We start from the raw sequence: 17,934 nt of genomic DNA, 5'->3' as shown, positions 1-17,934 counted from the left end.
CAGCAGTGTGACGAGGCTGGGAGATGTTGTTGCACTTGGGGTTGGATGTGGGATGTCAGGGGAGAAGAACGGTGAGGCTGGAAGGCTGGTGGTGAGGAGGAAAGTGTAGTGCGGGGCTGTTGTTGCAGGAGGTAGGTGAGGAAACCAACAGATGGCCAAGTGTATGATACAATGTCACACTTGTCGAGCTGAGCTCAAAATCGGCGGCAACGAAGGCAGATGGATTTGTAGAGGAGATGGTGGAAGGGAAACGAATGTGGCAATGGAGTGCTTGTACAGAACCAGAGTAGTGGGGAGACCGTCTGCCATCAGGGGAGTGTGGTAGGGAAAACAAATAGGAAAAGGGGAGAAAGAAAGAAAGTTGTATTAACGTCTTCAAAAGGCCAAAATGACCTATGAGACCAAAAGTTTACATCATATCCATGAGGTACATCATCCTGGGTACAAAATAGTAATAAAGAAAGATAACAAAAATCTAGAACTATAAAATCTGATCTAGGTACATGAGCAGAGAGCTCTCATATCACCCTAATACATCCCTCATGGGCCGTTGTGACATGGTGCTCAAGGTGGTAAAACTGAGCTGGTGCCGTGGCCGTGGGCGAGGGCCATGGGGTCTGGGGCGTCGAGCTTTGCTTAACTCAGTGGCTTTGTCGAGTGTCACACCTCTTGGCCGAGCTCCTGCACTAGCCTGTGGTCTAGGTACGATGGGTGGATTGGCCCTTGAGTGTTGGTATATGGAAGAAGTCGATGAGAGCTCTCTGTTCTGGTCCTCGAGCAAGTACAGCTGATCTGGATCTCACGGAGAGCAAGAAAAGCAAGGGCATGTGGTGGTGGCACGGAGACTGAAAAAGACAGTGGCCTCAAAGGAGAAGAGAGGCGAGTATGAAGGCGGTGGCAAAAATTGCAGGTTTTTTCTTTTTTCAGGTTAGTATGGACACGCCTTTCAGAGATGGAGAACCAAGAGGGAGGTGAGTAGCAGATAGAGAGAGCCGAGTAGGACAAAAAGGAGGGGGGGTGGGAAAGAGGAGATGGAGGTGTCAGCCACTCCTAAGGGATAGCAAAGTCGATGTCGATGCTAAGCGTATCTCTACCCTGGATCCTTGTCAAGCCTCTCTCCTACACCTCCGGGGGTAACTCCATGTGGCGATCCAATCTCCAAGAGACCTGGCTGGTCCCATGCTCAAGGCACCCCAAGAAACATGCGATCGGGCCCCTAGCATGTGGCCACCGGGTAAATGGATTAGGGGGTTCTAGACCAAAGGCTACCGAAGCTGCTCCTCTGAGGCAACTCGAGCTATTTGTCTGAGGGCTGGCCTAAGGTGCTCCCAAGCACGACGTAAACTAGCTGCAAATCTGTCCTCAAAGTCTAGGCTAAAACCATGGGCCGGCATCTCTGTGAGGATCGATGTGGTACTGTGCGGCCAAGGGTCCCCAAGACTCAAAGTGCCGGCTGAAATCTGGGCCAATAGGAAATCCTTCCAGGGCTCACCACCGGGAAGGAGGCCTCTAACAATCAGCTTGCTCAGTAGGCCGCGGCTCTGAATAGCCGGGTCGATGAGGCCTAGCCTCTCTCTGCGACGTGGTTGAATAATCAGTCTCCATGCCACCTTGGCCTTGGCTGGCCTCCCATCACTTGTGGCCCATAAGAAGTTCCGGATCAATCGTTGTACCTGGCCAATACATGTGATGTACCACATGGTGGCGAGAAGTACCTGGTTCGCCACCACCACCCTGCGTGCTAGGGAGAGCCTCGCCGAGCTCCAATATAGAAGCTTCTTCCGAATACTCAGAAGAAGCATGGCGAGCTGCTGCTCGGGAGAGATATCAATGCTAACTTGGCAACCGAGATATCAAACTGGAGTGCCCCTTGGGATCCACTGGAAATCCTCAACTAGTCGCCAAGTCGGGGCAGGTGCTGAGCCTACCCAAAGACCACACGACTTGTGCGAGTTGATGTCTGCTCTTGATGTGCGGCAGAAAATCTAGATCGCCTTCGCAAATCTCTATAGATTCCCCACATCTCCTGCAAGGAAGTCTGTTGTGCTGTCTGCAAAGTTTGAGTCTAGGAGCTCCTCTTGCGTGTGGAGGGGAAGATTGAATCCTTGAAGCCCAGTCTCTTGGGGAGAGAGAAAACTACTCATGGCCTCTGCAACGAATAGGAACTTGGAAGAGGTAAGGTGCCAAAGGATAGCCCTATCTAATCGAACGAGAGAGAGGGTATCTATCGCCATGGGCTCCCTGAACGAGAACCTAGCTATGTGAGGCTAAGTAAAGTCCTGAGACTCCATGAATCCACTCCATGGGGAATCCCATCCGGCTCATAGTGCCTCCAGAAAGCTCCAATCCACCCTGTCATAAGCTTTCTCAAAGTCTAGGAGTAGCACAATGAGGTCTTGCTGTTGCATCCTGGCTGAAGCTGTCGCCCCCCAGAAGGTAAAGATGCTGTCTAGAATGCTCTGATCTTGAACAAAGCTGGTTTGAGTGTCGTGGATCAAGTTTGGGAGAAAAGGCTAAAGTCTCTTGCTGATGACCTTGGCCAAGATCTTATAGGCTATCCCTAGAAGAGTGATGGGTCTTCAATGCCGGATCTCCAATGTGTCACCACCTTCCTTGGGAATCAAGTGAATCAAGCCCTCTGAGAGTATCTCTGGCATGGCACCTATGATCATAATCTCATTGAAGGAAGCTCGAAGGCTACCTTCCATGAGGTCCCAATGGCGAAGAAAGCAGGAGATTGGAAGCCCGTCCACCCCTGGGAAGTGCCGTCAATACCTCCAACTCCTCAGCAGTTAATGATGTCAATAAGAATTACCCAAGAGAAGGGGGAACCACCTCCCTTGTATGTCGCCAGACCCTCACATGTGGCTGACTCCCCCGGACCAGACCCGCTAGTGTGGCTAGGAGTGTTTACGAAACATGATATCCTCGTGGCGGTCCATGGAGCAGATGAGGACAGTGGTCTGCTCACTTTCTCTATCGGATCCCATGGCAGACGAGAAATCTGAGCAACCCTTGGAGGATTTTAGTGGTTGCACCTTGCGAGGGTGAGGGTGATTGGTTTTTGGTCATGGGAATGACATACGGATCCAGCATCGGCCAAGGTGGCCATGGAGAGATTATGGCGGCTATGGATATGGGAGTGCCGACCTCTCACGCGCGTTCAGTGGCATCCGGAGAGTGGAATTGGCATGATCCAGTGGATCGGGAGGAGACTTTGGATGCCCCCTTCTTTTCATATACTATGCGGCTAGGCCGCACGATCTAGATGCCTTAGATAGATGGCACACCGACATCAACAGCACATTGTTAGTCTGAGGGCCTCTCACAACGTTTTCTTTCAGATTTCTGGAAGAGACTGTGGGACAGCTTTCGGCCAAGAAAGATCACCCTCTTCCTTTGGTTGATGGCACATAGGAGTTTGGCTGTCGGTACTTGGCTTGCAGTTAGTGGTCGAGCAACGGCTTCTCCATGGTGCGGCTATCCTTAGGAGACTCAAAGACATTGCTTTTGGAATGCCCAAAGGCTCAACAGATTTGGCAGCGGGTTCTCTGCGTGTTTGCTATGGACAGGGCATCGACCCAAATCATCACTTGGGGCATTGCCGCTTGGGCCATAGAGGTTGGAGTGGTCAGGGCTTATGAGGAAGATGGGGGAGGGCTAGGCCTTCAGCATCTCTCACCATCGTATTGTAGCAGTATCAGTCACAGCCCCACGTATAGGCGACTAGTGGGCAGGCTCATGCTAGAGATGGGAGATTTTTAGTAGCATAGTAGCCTGGCACATTTGGCGTGCTAGATGCAGCGAGGCCATCAAGGGTACCTACACTCCACCGGCGGAGACCATCGGGAGAATAAGGCTTGATATCTTTTACCCTCCATGGTTAGTGGGGGAAGTTACAGGGAGGTTCTGACCGCATGCCAACCTAGCAACCGAGATAGCGGACTGGAGTGCCCCTCGGAATCCACTGGAAAGCCTCAACTAGTCGCCAAGTCGGGGTGGGTGTTGAACCCACCCAAAAACCACACAACTTGTGCAAGTTGATTTGCGCTCCAAATGCACGGCATAAAATCTCGATCGCCTCCACGAATCTCTGGAGATTCCCCACGTCTCCTGCAAGGAAAGCTATTGTGTTGTGTGCAAAATCTGAGTCCAGTAGCTAGAACACTATGGACAGCCATACATTGAATGTTGGAGATGCTAACACAAGAGGCTAGAACACTAAGGACAGCCATACAGTTTGTGTGCGGAGGGGAAGACGCAATCTCTGAAGCCCGGTCTCCTGGGCGGAGAGAAAACTACTCATGGCCTCGGCGACGGATAGGAAGAGGTACGGTGCCAGAGGACAACCTTTTCTAACCGAGCGAGAAAGGGAGAATCTCTCGCCTCGGGCTCGCTGAATGAGAACCTAGTTGTGTGTGGTTGAGCAAAGTCTTGAGACTCCACAAATCCACTCCATGGGGAGTCCCATCCGGCTCATTGTGCCCTCTAGAAAGCTCCAATCCACCTTGTCATAAGCTTTCTCAAAGTCTAGGAGTAGCACAATGAGGTCCTGCTGCTACATCCTCTCGCCTACCAAAAGGTAAAGATGTTGTCCAGAATGCTTCGGTCCTGAATAAAGCCAGTCTGAGTGTCGTGGATCAAGTCTGGGAGAAAAGGCTGAAGTCTCCTACTAATGGCCTTGGCCAAGATCTTATAGGTTGTCCGTAGGAGAGTGATGGGTCTCCACTGTCGGATCTCCAATCTATCACCACACTCCTTGGGAATCAAGTGTATCAAGCTCTCGGAGAGCCTCTATGGCATGGCACCTGTGAGCATAATCTCATTGAAGGCAGCGCGAAGGCCACCTTCCATGAGGTCCCAATGGCGAAGAAAGAAAGAGACTGGAAGCCCGTCCGCCCCTGGGCATTTGCCCCTAGAGAATGCCATCACCATCTTCGTCAACTCCTCTGAAGTGAATGAGGTCCATAAGAAAGACCGAAGGGAGGGGGAAACTACCTCTGTCGTGTGCCGCTAGACCCTCGCGCGCGTCCATCACCTGGGGGGGATAATGGGGCACCAGTGAGAAGAGATCATAAGAAGTCCGTGGCGATGGCTCTCACATGGGGGGATTAGAAACAATAGCTCCATCCTTGCCACGCAGCATGCAAATACCGTCTCTCCTTCTATGGGGGCCAGTTATCTCAAAGAAATCTCCTGTAACTCTGTCACCAACCTGAGTCCAGAATGAAGCCTTGGTATGGTATCTGTACTCCTCCCTCCTCTCCTCAATGGATGGAATCTCCGTGCGGGCGGCAGTCAGCTGACTCCCAATGCACGGGCTGTATGGGAAACTCTCCTGAAGATGCTGTAAAGAGGCCAGGCCTCTCCTCAAACTCCTCTCTTTCTCCCGAAACCCCTCCAATCTACTTTGGGCTGCCTCGTGTAAGAAAACACTGATCTCCCCTAGGCCACCATCCAAAGTGCATGCTGCAGAGCCTGAGGAAAAGTCCAGTCCCACACATATCTGGTCAAACTTGCTACTGCAGATCTCAGGGTCCTGAATGAGGCTTTTTGGAATCTTGGAGGTCACATGTCTTTCATGCCTCCACGGGTCCTCTAGGGACAAAATAGTTAGGGCATGATCTGAAAAAGTACTACCTACCAAGATACCAACCATGCTCCCACAGCTGCAAGCCCACTTGTCGACGTAAAACCTATCCGGACGAGAGAGGTTGGGGCTAGTGCTCCTCCTATCCGATCGGGAGAAGCTAAGACTACCAAGGCTACGCCCAAACTCTGGAAGATGCCAAGGGTCCTATCCCCTAATAATCAGTATCATCTCCTCCCAGGTAGAGTACCCCACTCCTAAGATTGTGGCGGTGCCTCCTCCAAGTCTGTCCTTCGCTGCCTCTTATCATATTGAAGTCACCGCCCATGCACCACAAAGGTCAGCCTGGGGAAGGGCCTGTTGCACAGTGCTCCAAAAGAGAGCTCTGCCTGCAACAACATTCTGGGCATATATGTTGAGGAAGCCAACGCTATCCTCACCAATCAGAATGGTAACCCACTGGGCACGCCGTGGAACTATGACTCTTGAACTTGTCGCCGACAACAAGAGCTGCTCATTGACGGAAAGGCACACTCCTCCTTGCGTCCTTGAAGGGGTGAAGGATGGAGACCAAAAAGTATGACTCCTGCCAGGTAAAATCTTCCCGCAGCGGCGGGTGCATCCCTCAGCAAGGTGATGCTCCTGAAGGAAAAGAATGTCGATAGTTCCTCCCACTATAGCTCGCTGAAGCTCCCCTCTAAGGACGCCTCGTCTCTGAAAGCACTGAGGCCCCCCTAAACCCAGAATGTTCCATGAGACAATCCTCATATCAATCTATGTGAGGCGGAACTATCGTAACTGCCCTCCACTCGAAGAGTCTTGGGTGCAAGTTTAGACGGGGAATAGTCACGATCCTTCCTGGCGCGCGAAGTCGCGCCAAGTGGGCACGGATCCTGTCCTCCATGTGTAGCCACTTTGTCTGAGCGCTTCATACTGCGGGCTCCATCGATCACCATGAAGATACCTGTAAGAAGGGGGCAGAGGTATTGCGATAGAGGTATGCATGAACACAAAAAGTAGCACCTCCAGGCTGGAGGTCAAGATCTCCCCATCCTGGTCTCTGTGGGCTGATCCACCAAGCTCCATCCTGTCCAATAGCCATAGATGGGTAAGTACATCGGTAATGCGGAGATCATGAAGATGCTGCGATAGCACAATTGCCTGGCTCTGAATGGCAGCTGCCACTGACTCTGGGTCCCACTCTGTCCCCGGGCCTGTACTCAAGGGGAAAGAGAAGACCATTGCGTCATTCTTTGGTGTAGAGGTTCTGGAGTGGGGGAAGACCACACAGATCCGAATAGGAGCTAAAATCTCCTCAAATGTCTACCCCTTCCGTCGGAAGACACCGGAAGAAACCCAAAATCCTAGGGGGGGGGGGGGGGGGGCTGTGGAGACTCGGGTGGGAGAGCCCTCACCAAGGAGGCCACAATGGTCATCTCAACCGGCTCTGATAAACGATGAATCAAGCAATGAACGGAGCTCGCCAGCCTCCTCTCTAGATTGGGGGCCGACGGTAGTGCTCTGGAGAGGCGGAAAGGGGGGGGGGGGGGGGGGGGTTGGATAAGAAGGAAGGGGTAGATGGAGTGGCTGCGGGAAGGGGGCACTTAGGTGTTGTCGGACATTGGGGCTAATCTAAAGAAGATCAAAGAGATTGACCACCATCTTACTCTCCGTTAGTAGATCTTCCACGAAATAGGGTGGAAGGCGTGGTTTGGATTGCGAGAAGGGAGAAGTAGGTGGTTTGTCCAGTACAGAGGGATGGTTATGGAGATCCTCGAAGGCTTGGTAGAAGGAGTGGCCTATGACTGTGCGAGGAAGTGGAAGATTGGTATCATTGGGCTTATCCTCTTGATTTGCTGTTTCTGAATGGCCCTCTTTTGTGCATGGGTGATCAGTATGGATGATGGGGGATCCACCTGAATGGTTGGTGTGGATGTGGGGGACACATCAAGTGTGGGGAAGGAAGGGTTGTGTGCAGCACAAGAAGCGGATGGTGGAGTTTCTAGTAAAACCAAGTGGGTGGCGGGAACTGTTTGGAATGTAAATTCGGTTGAAGTGGATTTCCGTTGTTTCGGGTGATCTTGAGTTTAGTGATCCTTGGATTCTGAGTGGTGTCTTCAAGGTGAGGGTGATGCGTCTTGGGGAAGGGGGCACTAGCTTTGGTAGTGGCCATACTCCCCACATTTGTAACAGAGGACGAGTCGATTACGGGGTGGGGGAGGGCGAGTCAGACGGTGTCAGGCAAGATTTTGTAAAGGTGTTTTGGGCTTGTGTACATATGGGATGCATGGCATGTAAAAAGATTTGGCCCTGAATGCCCTGGCAAATGTACAGAGTGGGTGGTTTGGTAGTGAGCTAGTTCATGCATGTTTTTTTTTTTCGGGAGCAGGTGCTTGAGATTTGAAGTTTTTTATGAGGGTCGTTTTGGAGTCTTTCTCTATTTCGGCTTAGAGGACCGCGAGCTCGGCTTCGGAAAAAACAATGGTTCGCCCGGCCGAGGGAGAATGATTAGCCATGATGCTAATCGAAGAAAAAGACCGACAAGAAACCCGGATGAGGAGCAATCCGAACCAAGGGGAATAGGCTACTCCATATAGTGATTTGATTTCTATAATGGCAATACAATATTCAGATCATGTGTCTTTTCAAAAATTAACCTGGTGGGGATTTAGTTACACTCGTAATGTGGTCGAAGACTAGGGGAATGAAAGCAGAAGGAGAAAGAGAATGCTCGGGAACACGGTTTGGTTTGGGACTAAGTGAAGCAAAGAATACCACGTGGAAAGTGAATCCAACTATTTTCCTTCTATGTACAGCTCTTGCACAGCCTTATGGCGTTCATTCCTGGTGTCCTTTATACATTTATCTTTCCTTAAGGCTAACTGTTACAATTCCTTTGCTGCTTTGATGCTCCCTCAAGAGCCCCTTGATGTTTCAGAGAGCTCACACCTTTGCAAACAGTGAATTTCAGTTGATGTAGAGGAGTTTATAATTTTTATAAAAGAACTATCAGGGTTACTGTGTGGATTTGCAAATTGTCATCATGGAGGTCCATATTAATGTAAAGCTTATGGCCATGACCAGTTTGCAAGTGGAAGCACTGATGATAAAGAATGCTTTTATCGAACATCAAAAACAAAAGAGCTGGACGGAATGTTAGGAGACATCCATCATAAAATATTGGGTATAAACATTATATCCTAAGTTTCCTATACATGATTTTGGTTACTTATCACTTGGATGTAGAAACCTGTGCTCTATGCTTGTGCATTATATGTTCTACATATGGTTTTGGTGCTTCTTTATCAAGGACTGAGGTGGCTTTTTAATCATACTGTCTCTTTTAGACTTTTATAATGTATAAGCAAATCAATCCAAATCCACGACTTTAGGCTGGAAGAAAAAGACTCGTCCCAGAATGCAAGGTATGTGCACAAAGTCTGGGAGCTGATGTCTTGAGAGAATATAGGAAAAGAATATGACGTGATCCCATTCCCTTAAAAATGCTTTACACTTTGCTTGTGTGGAGAGTTTATAATATATGCCCAAATGATGCATATTGACTGTTGTGTAAAAGGTCTGAGTGCCATCCATTACCTCTATGCATCTCTCCAAATCTGCCGGTCTGGAACACTGGCAATAATCTCATGGAAAGAGTCCACTGTACCTCTAGGTGGCACAGACTGCGAGTTAGGAACCTGCACGAGGGTGCATATATGAACCACCCCTCTATAAGAAGGAAAGGTCTCAAGGTCGCAATAGCTTGTCTTGTAAAACATATGTGGAGCAGACTGGAGGTGTGATAGATCTCTGGAGGTGAGGTTCGGAATGCGTTTGTGTGTAGATGTGCCAAATCTGTGATGGGGGCTTGGTGGCATGTGCTCAAGAAGTTTCGGCTAAGCCTCACTAATATTGTCACTCAAAAAGGACCAGTAAAAGGCATCCTTGCACTTGACCAAAAACTAAATCTGAGCCCTCTATAATACTTAATCCCAAGTATTTACAAGAAAACAACAACGGCATCCAATGAAGAACCTGGGAAAAAAGCTCGCCCTGCCGAGATCCAAAAAAAAGCTGACACTAAACCCGATGCCTACGCGACAACTCCCAACAGAAAAGAGCAGAGCCAATGTAGACAAACATGGGTGCGCATGAACGTTTCCGCCCGAATGTGCATCAAAATCGCGAGCAGAAAATTCCCATCATAAGAGGATCTAGATTTTGAATCTTGTATAGAGTCTGAGATATTAGCTTTCAGCTTTCGGTTTTAGTTTATTGTTGCTTTTTATTATTTCATCCATGGCGAGATTTCATGGACACTCTATACATCATTTTGGTCTCATAGACCCTTTGGGTCTTTTGAAGACGTTAGCCAAGGATCATGAGGGACTCACTGCCGAGTACATCTTGCGTGCCGATGATACCCTGGCGCCCCGAGTAGCCTACATGTTCAGTAGGAGCCCTTTGTGAAGGATTTCCAGCCTTTTGGTCCACCAACACCATCACCCCCATCCTCAAAGCCGGAGATCCACTTGATTCTAATAACTATAGGACGATCATGATTGGCCACACATTGGCCAAACTCTATGGATCACTGCTAGAGGCGGAGCTCAGTTCATTTGCAGAGAGCCAGGGATGTAGAGCCTCAGGACAGGCTGGCTTTCGGAGGAGCTACTCTACCCTTGACCACATCTTCACTGTCTTTGACATCATTGAGGAGGGTAGAGCACGAGATAAGAGGATTTGTTGCTGCTTTGTGGATTTCCGCAAAGCTTTTGATACTGTACCGCGAGCCCGCCTCCTACACCGTCTACAGGAGATCCGAGTCCCATCTGACATGGTTTGGAGCATCATCGCCCTCTATGAGTCCGTCACTGGATGAGCGAGAGCCCCAGGAGGTACATCACAGGAGATTTCCAGCACTATTCGGGTGAAACAGGGCTGCCCTCTATCACCCACTCTTTTCGGCCTCTACATTGATGAGATCTCGAGCTTCATTGATGGATTAGGCGGGGCTGGTCCCACACTGGCAGGCATATTGATCCCCAAACTACTTTATGCAGATGACATTGTCCTCCTCTCAGACTCAGCCAAAGGGCTTCACAGACAGTTGGATGCCTTACATGACTTTTGCACTCAGGGGGACCTCTCTGTTAACCTTGGTAAAACCAAGGTAATGGTCTTCAATACCTCTCGCCCCTTCACATCCAGATTGAGCTTCACATATAGAGGGGAATCTGTGGAGATTGTCTCATCCTATGTCTACCTTGGTGTCACTTTCAGTGGCCCACGCTTTACCATGGTTCCCGTAGCACATTGGAGTATGGTATGGACTAGTTTCCACTTGGTTCTCAGTATATGGGCTCTACATGGACCGTCTACCCCCCCTTTCAGTACAGCTTGGACTCCCCTTTTCTGCGGTTGTCTCATGAGGATACCAACCGGGTTATCCGGTTAGATCTTCTCAGCCTCTACACACATTGCACATGGATCACACCTCCGGAGCTCCCCATGAAGATTGCACTTCTACAGAGATCACTTCCTCACACTCACTGAGGATCGATTCATCCAGCAGCTGGGCTACTTGAGTGTTCACATGTGCTATGCCATGCAGATTGCGATTGGCCAGATACGGGTTTCATCCCACCGCCTCAGAGTGGAGACAGTTAGAGTTGAACGCATCTTCAGAGCTGGGAAGCTCATACGGAGACTCAAAGAGGAGAGGATCTCCCGACTATGCCACAAAGAGGTTGGGACGGAGGAGCGTTACATATGCCGCTGCCCAGTATAGTATGAGATCCGCAGGAGGTTTCACTGTCTATTTCATGAGGGATTCGGTCCACTCTCCAGGATCATTGACTTCCAGGACAACCATTGCCTGGGTCTCTTCCTGCTTGAGCTCCGCAGACACAAGGACACCTTGTTGAGAGAGCCTCGGCCCTAGCCACCCTGCCCCCTCCCTCGCTAGCCAACCATCACCAGTTTCTTCCGGACCGAGGAGGTGGAGAACACTGACATAGTGGATCTTGTGGACCCTCCACGAGCTACTTTGGACCTACCTCGCCTGAGAGGAGTTACCTCGGACCAAGCCTTTGCACTCCAGCATGGCCGACGTCCTCAGCCCTCCCATCGGCCACGATCACCTCATCAACTCGAGATCTAGGACATGCTCCACTGCGATTGAGCTACCTTTCCAGGTTACATAGCTGAGGGAGACCTCTTGGCCATACTCATTAGCTCCATGCTTCATTTTTTTTTTCAGAAAAGAGACTTCTATTAAGTATGAAAATTTTTACAAAATGTAGATTTGACACCAAGCAAGGTGAAGATCTCAACCAATCAGGAGCCCTGTGCTGCCAATACGGTCCCGAATGAGAGGATGTGAAAAAGATACCAATGTCCCACTCTCTCATAAACTTCCTCTCCGCAGCCCTTGAAGATCCTGGATTCTGGCCTAGGTAGCCATAATGGTGTGAATAATATCACTCCAAATCCTACAAAGACACTGAAAACAAGAACGAGAGTACCCTCAATGGCCTGAGTGCATCTAGCCTTCCAGATATTCCAGGCTAAGATGCTAGCAATAATCTCCCAAGAACTGTCTAACCTCTGTGCCGAAGGGACAAAGTGTGAAAGTGGCAAATCCTGAAGACAACATTGCCGAGCAACTCCTTGCCTAACCATAATGGCCAAGCTCTTGTCAGTCCCCTCGAACCTCAGCTCAGGCCCAGACTGTGTCAACCAAATGATAGAACCAGAAGAAATGATAGCATCCTTCTTAATCCTACCAAAGAGGTGTGCAATCGTAGACCAAACCATCTGTGCTTCCTTGCATTCCCACAAACAATGGTAAACTAACTTCGAAACTCCTGCACATCTAGGGCATGCTGGGCAAGCACTAGTAACAAACCTCCACTGATTGGTGGCCAGACGACCATGAAGGGAAACCCAGATAAAGGAGGAAATCTATGGCTTCCTATAAGAGTGCCACAATCTCCGCCAAAATGCCCTCTGAATGTCAATCGAAATGCCGTAAGACTCCTAATGGGGTCTAAGAGTAGGGACACTCTGAATGTGTCCCAAGATAAGATGTTTGGCATTCCGCACTGTATAACTGAAAAAAGGCATGTTTTTCAAAGGATTACAAGTATCCTTCCACTCCCACTCACCGGGGTCGCAAGGCAAATGTCTGATAGGGCAGCCACCATACAACCAAAGTCTAACACTCTGTGATCCTTCGGGGGGGGGGGGGGGGTCGGGTCAACAAAGACGTGCTTTCCTAACGTGCCAACAACTCTGACTGGACGAATCTGGGGACCCTCAATAAGGTCTTGCACATCACATCTCTCTAGCTGCCATCCATCCTGCACAGAAAAAAAGACTGGTACATCATCCTCCCTAGGCAAGGAGATACCCATAGCCTGAAGAGGAACACTTGTCCCAAAGAAAACCCGAAACCAAAAATGATGACGACCTTCCCAAAAAGATCGAGTAATCCAGTGGTTGGGAATGGCTGCATCAATCTGTGCAATCCTCTGGCTAGAACCTCTCAAATGCTGCGTGATATCCAATCTTTGCACCTCGGTAAGGCTCTGAAACCTCTTTCAAGCAGCATTGTGGTGCATAGGGTCTACCAACAGCCAATCCAGAGAATATGCATAGCTGCCCCAAGAGGCCTACCATGCACATCTAAGATCAAATCTTTCCACAGAATGGGTTGCTGGTTAGCTTCCTCCGTTGAATGCGGGGGGATACTCCTCAGGCAGTCCTAGGCCCGTAGGAGGGACCTAACCAGGGGGGACGAAGGGGAGCGGTGAACTGCATCTGAAAAAATAAAGCGTGAGTTGAGAGTCCAGTCACCTTCGCAAACAGGGACACACTTTGTGTTCTGCTGCATGAGAAAGTCCTTCCACGGCTCAATGCATGGAAGAAAGCCCCTAACAACAAGCTTATAGAGCAAAGCCTTACATTGCACCTCCGAAACAATGATATTCAATCCCCTTTCCTGCTTAGGCCGGATAATGGTTTCCCAAGCAACTCTGGTCCTGGTGTGTGCATTTCCATCAAGCCCTGACCAAACAAAGTTCCGAATAAGGCGGATTGGGAAACTAATCACATCTATATACGCGAAGGCAACTAGTCCTTGAAGTTAAAGCTTGAAAACAAGGAAGACTCATCCCATGGGCCGAGGCACTCACCAATGAGCCTGACACAATTTTGTAAATGTTACAACAAGGAAGACTCACATCTATATACGCGAAGGCAACTAGTCCTTGAAGTTAAGCTTGAAAACAAGGAAGACTCATTCCATGGGCCGAGGCACTCATGAATGAGCCTGACACAATTTTGTAAATGTTGAAACAAGTTGTTGGGTAGTGAAGATGAGAACCAAGATTACAAACCTCTCCCAGAGTCTAACGACATTGAGGATTGGGTCCATATCTTGGCAACCCTGGACACACTTCCACAAAAGCTTGAAACAAGGTTTACACGACTAGTGGACGAGATGGAAATCACCTCCCTGTTCATGCTTAGTGCAACGTCCCTCTTGGGATCCAAAATTTCTCTCTTGCCACCTTGGTCGATGGAGGGTCTATGTGTCACTCATGCACATGGAAACCAATCACCCTCACCCTCTGCAAGGTGCATCCATTGAAATCCTCCATAGGGGGCTGTGCTCTCTCAAGTCTACCACGAGGTTTGTTAAGGTTTGTTAGAGAAGGTGAGTAAGGTGTAGCTCTTATCAGTGCCATCATGGAGAGCCATAGGCATGTCATGCTTGGTGAACACTCCCAACCACTGCGGGCGGATTGGGGGGGGAGGGGGGGGTGTGGTTTTAAAGGGTCCGGCATCAGGTTCAGGCACTCCGTGGGGATGGAAGAGTCGATGTAAAGGCTAAGTCTGCCCCTACTCCATATCCTAGTGAGGCTCTTCTCACTGCCTAAAAATAAGCCTCTCCAAGTGACCAAGCAGGACCCATCATCAAAGCTCCCTACGATACGTGCGGGTGAGCCCCCAACATGTGACCACTAGGCAAACGGTCCCAGATCCAAGGTTGTCGAAGATGCTCTTCGGATGCAACTGGCGCAAGGTGCTGAAGGGCTCACCCAAAAGTGAAGATATTGTCTAGAATGCTCCGATCCTGGTGGAGGAAACCCATGTGCATGCCATGAATTAAATTGGGGAGGAAAGGCTGCAGTCATCGGCTAATGGCCTTGCCGCGTAGAATTTTATAGGCGGTCCCTAGGAGGGTGATGGGCCTCCACTACCAAATCTCCAATTTGTCACCACCTGCGCAATCCTAACCCAAGGTACCACCCATCACCCGGAGAATCCTCATCCTTGCAAGTAACTCCAACAATCTTCCATGCTTGTAGCCTCTGCTTCTACTCCAACTCACCACCAACAAAACCTCGCCCTAGCCCATGTATTCGTCAAGCGAAACCCCATTCGAGCACAATACCCTGTTGTGTCAAACTGTCCCGGACCTCCATCTAGCCATGCCAATCATTCCATGGTGGTCCTGGCACTCATTCCACCAAACAAAGGGTGCGGACCACTTCTACTAACTACCTCATGTTAAAGGGTCCACTCTACTTCCACAACCAACAGAGCCTCGGTATGAAGAACCTCTACATCACCTATCACTTTCCGTGCCACCTTGATAAGCTTTCTTGCACTTGGCTATGGATCAGTCCCGAACTAACCCCACAGCCTTAGCTGCCAACTCCATGGTATATCTTGGACCTTCCACACCATCCACTTCTTGCCAGCAGCTTCACCACCGACTTGGGTGACACAAGGACACGGTCACCATTAGGAAGGGGGTATGTTAACCACTCCATTGGTTAACATGGTTACGCCTGCCTGACCTACCGGGCGCTTTGCCATCTTGCGCACACGAGAATGGGCACGTAACTATTGTAAGACGACGCTGGAACATATAAAGCAGCCTTACTATGTGCTTAATGTCAAATAGAGAAAGTCTACGGACTTAGCGTACATAGTTGCTTAAGACTACTAATAGAGGCCGGACCATTTTGATGTTTGGTTGACCTAGTGTGAAAACTAGTCACTTGTATATGTGTCATTTTTTATAATAAGCAATACGCAATTATTCCCTTGCAATAGTTTACTTGTAAGCTCTCCTTTTTCCCTCTTCTTGCTTACTTGTGTGCTTTTGAGTTCTTGCTTGCTTGATGGATGCATGCTTGAGTAGGTTTGATTATAGGCTTCCCTCTTTGATTAGCTTCTTCTTTCCTTGCTTTTTGTGAGAGAGAACTATCGCGAAGGATCATCTATTCTTGCTTCCATCCTTGCATTGAGAGCTCACCCTTCACCCCTTTGGCAAACGAGCGTTCCGGTGTGATAACAAAGTGAGGTCGCGATGGACGAGCTAGCGCACCCCCACGAGAAATTGCAGATGTGTCTCTAAGGCAAGACCCAACAACACATGCTTCGGCAAGGCTAAGGTAAGTCCTTGACTTGAACAAGGGGGTCATGAAAAAGAAGATCATGAATAGTCCTCGAGTTATTTCGAATGAAGTCCTCCAAATGAGCTTCGAGGCTCTGAAAGAGTTGGTGACTATGGAATCTATGTTGCAAATAGTGGATCCTAACAAGCCATTCGTTGTTGAGACAGATGCTAGTGATTTTTCCATAGAGGCATCTTTTTTCCAAGATGGTCGGCCCGTTGCCATTAAAAGCAAAAAGCTCGCCGAGGCTGAGATGTGGTACCTGACGTAGGAGGAGGAGTTGCTTACAGTTATCCATGCTTTGAAGAAGTGGAGACATTATCTCTACAGTTCCAAGTTTGTTGGGTGGACTGACGACCATCATAAAGTACATTTGCGACCAAGGCGATTTGCGCGGTTGCAAAGCTAGGTGGATTGAACTCATGCAAGAGTTCAATCTTGAGATACGGTACCGGAAGGGGTGTAGCAATTGGGCTGGAGATGCCCTTAGTCGCATTCTTGAGGTTAAAGCCTTCTCGGTAGCTTAGATATCAGCTAACCCCTATCTTTCTCTTGAGGGGATTTTCCAAGGAGAGTATTTCTTTGGAAGGATCTGGTAGCTCATTCAGACTAGTGGTAGGTCAAGAGATCTGAGAAGTCCGGATGCCCTGATGAGCTATGTGCAAGAGAAGGTAACTAAGCAGTATTCCATTCGCAACAATGGATTGTTAGTTGGAAAAGATAGTGTCTGTGCGCCAGATGTCAATGACGTGCTAAAGAGAATTCTCTTCGAGTGTCATGATGTTCCAAGTGCAGGGCACCCATGCATTTTTGTGTTAGTCAAGAGAGATTTTTATTGGCCACACATGGAGTCCTATGTGAAGGATTATGTGAAGAAGTGTAACAAGTGCCAAGTGAATAAGACTAATTGCCTTAGGCAGGTTGGTTTACTTCATCCTCTAGAGATACCAGAGGCCAAATGGCAAAGTATCTCAATGGATTTCATTGTTGGGCTATCTCGAACGAATCAGGGACATGATGCTATCTGGGTAGTGTTGGTGTTGGACTCACACAGTCACACACACAAACCTGCACATTAGGGTTAGGTGCAGGATAGAGAAGCTCACACACAGAAATGAGAGAGAGAGAGAGAGAGAGCCAAAAGTGTGGTATCCACAAAATGCAAGTCAACCCTTGCCTGTGTGCCACATCCATATAATATAGAAGTACAAAATATTATATGTAGAGTGTCCTTTCACACTTGATATCCAAGGGGAAAAACCACATGGGAAAAAGTGCCCTTGGTTAAGCCCTGTTCACACATAGCACTACCATAAGTGAGCATATGCCTAACCTGTACAAGGTAGCAGATCACTCTCTGTATGAGAGGAAGCCCAAAGCTTTGCGGAAAGCTTCAAACTTTTCTCCAGAAGCCTTTGTGAATAGATCTGCAACATTATCCTGTGTAGGGCAGTAAGATAAACTGATCTCCCCTGCATGTAGCCTCTCTCTGACATAGTGATAATGAATCTCAATGTGCCTGGTACGTGCATGAAATACTTGATTTCGTGCCATGGCCATAGCACTCTGGCTATCAGTGAGAATGGTGGTGGGTGTCTGCTGACACTCACGAAGATCAGCCAATAGTCTCCTCAACCATACACAATCTACTGTAGCTGTGAAGACTGCCCTGTACTCAGCCTCACAAGTAGATGTGGTAACAGTGGGTTGCTTTTTACTCAACCAAGATATGCATGAACTGCCAAGAAAAAAACAATTCCCACTGGTGGATTGCCTGGTATCATAATTACCAGCCCAATCTAAATCACTGTATGCATAAAGCTGCAAGCTGTCCCCCCTGGGAAAGAACAAACCAAGATCCAGGGTACC

General features: G+C 48.9%; 1 protein-coding gene across 3 annotated transcripts in view; it reads left to right on the top strand.

Moving 5' to 3' along the window:
• MSH5 (MUTS-homolog 5) overlaps positions 1-17,934 on the top strand; it is a 164,998-nt gene that overhangs the window by 88,280 nt on the left and 58,784 nt on the right. For all 3 annotated transcript variants that reach the window (XM_086802993.1, XM_086802985.1, XM_086802975.1), the window contains one exon: positions 8,675-8,774. In XM_086802993.1, coding sequence (XP_086659119.1) covers positions 8,675-8,774 — 100 coding nt within the window. The remainder of the gene's footprint in view (positions 1-8,674; positions 8,775-17,934) is intronic.

This window comes from Cibotium barometz, chromosome 1, assembly GCF_041138505.1.
Source record: "Cibotium barometz isolate CiBa-2024 chromosome 1, ASM4113850v1, whole genome shotgun sequence".
NCBI lineage: Eukaryota > Viridiplantae > Streptophyta > Polypodiopsida > Cyatheales > Cibotiaceae > Cibotium > Cibotium barometz.
Note: the sequence above shows the minus strand (reverse complement) of the source record. Positions and strands in the feature narration are given on the sequence as shown.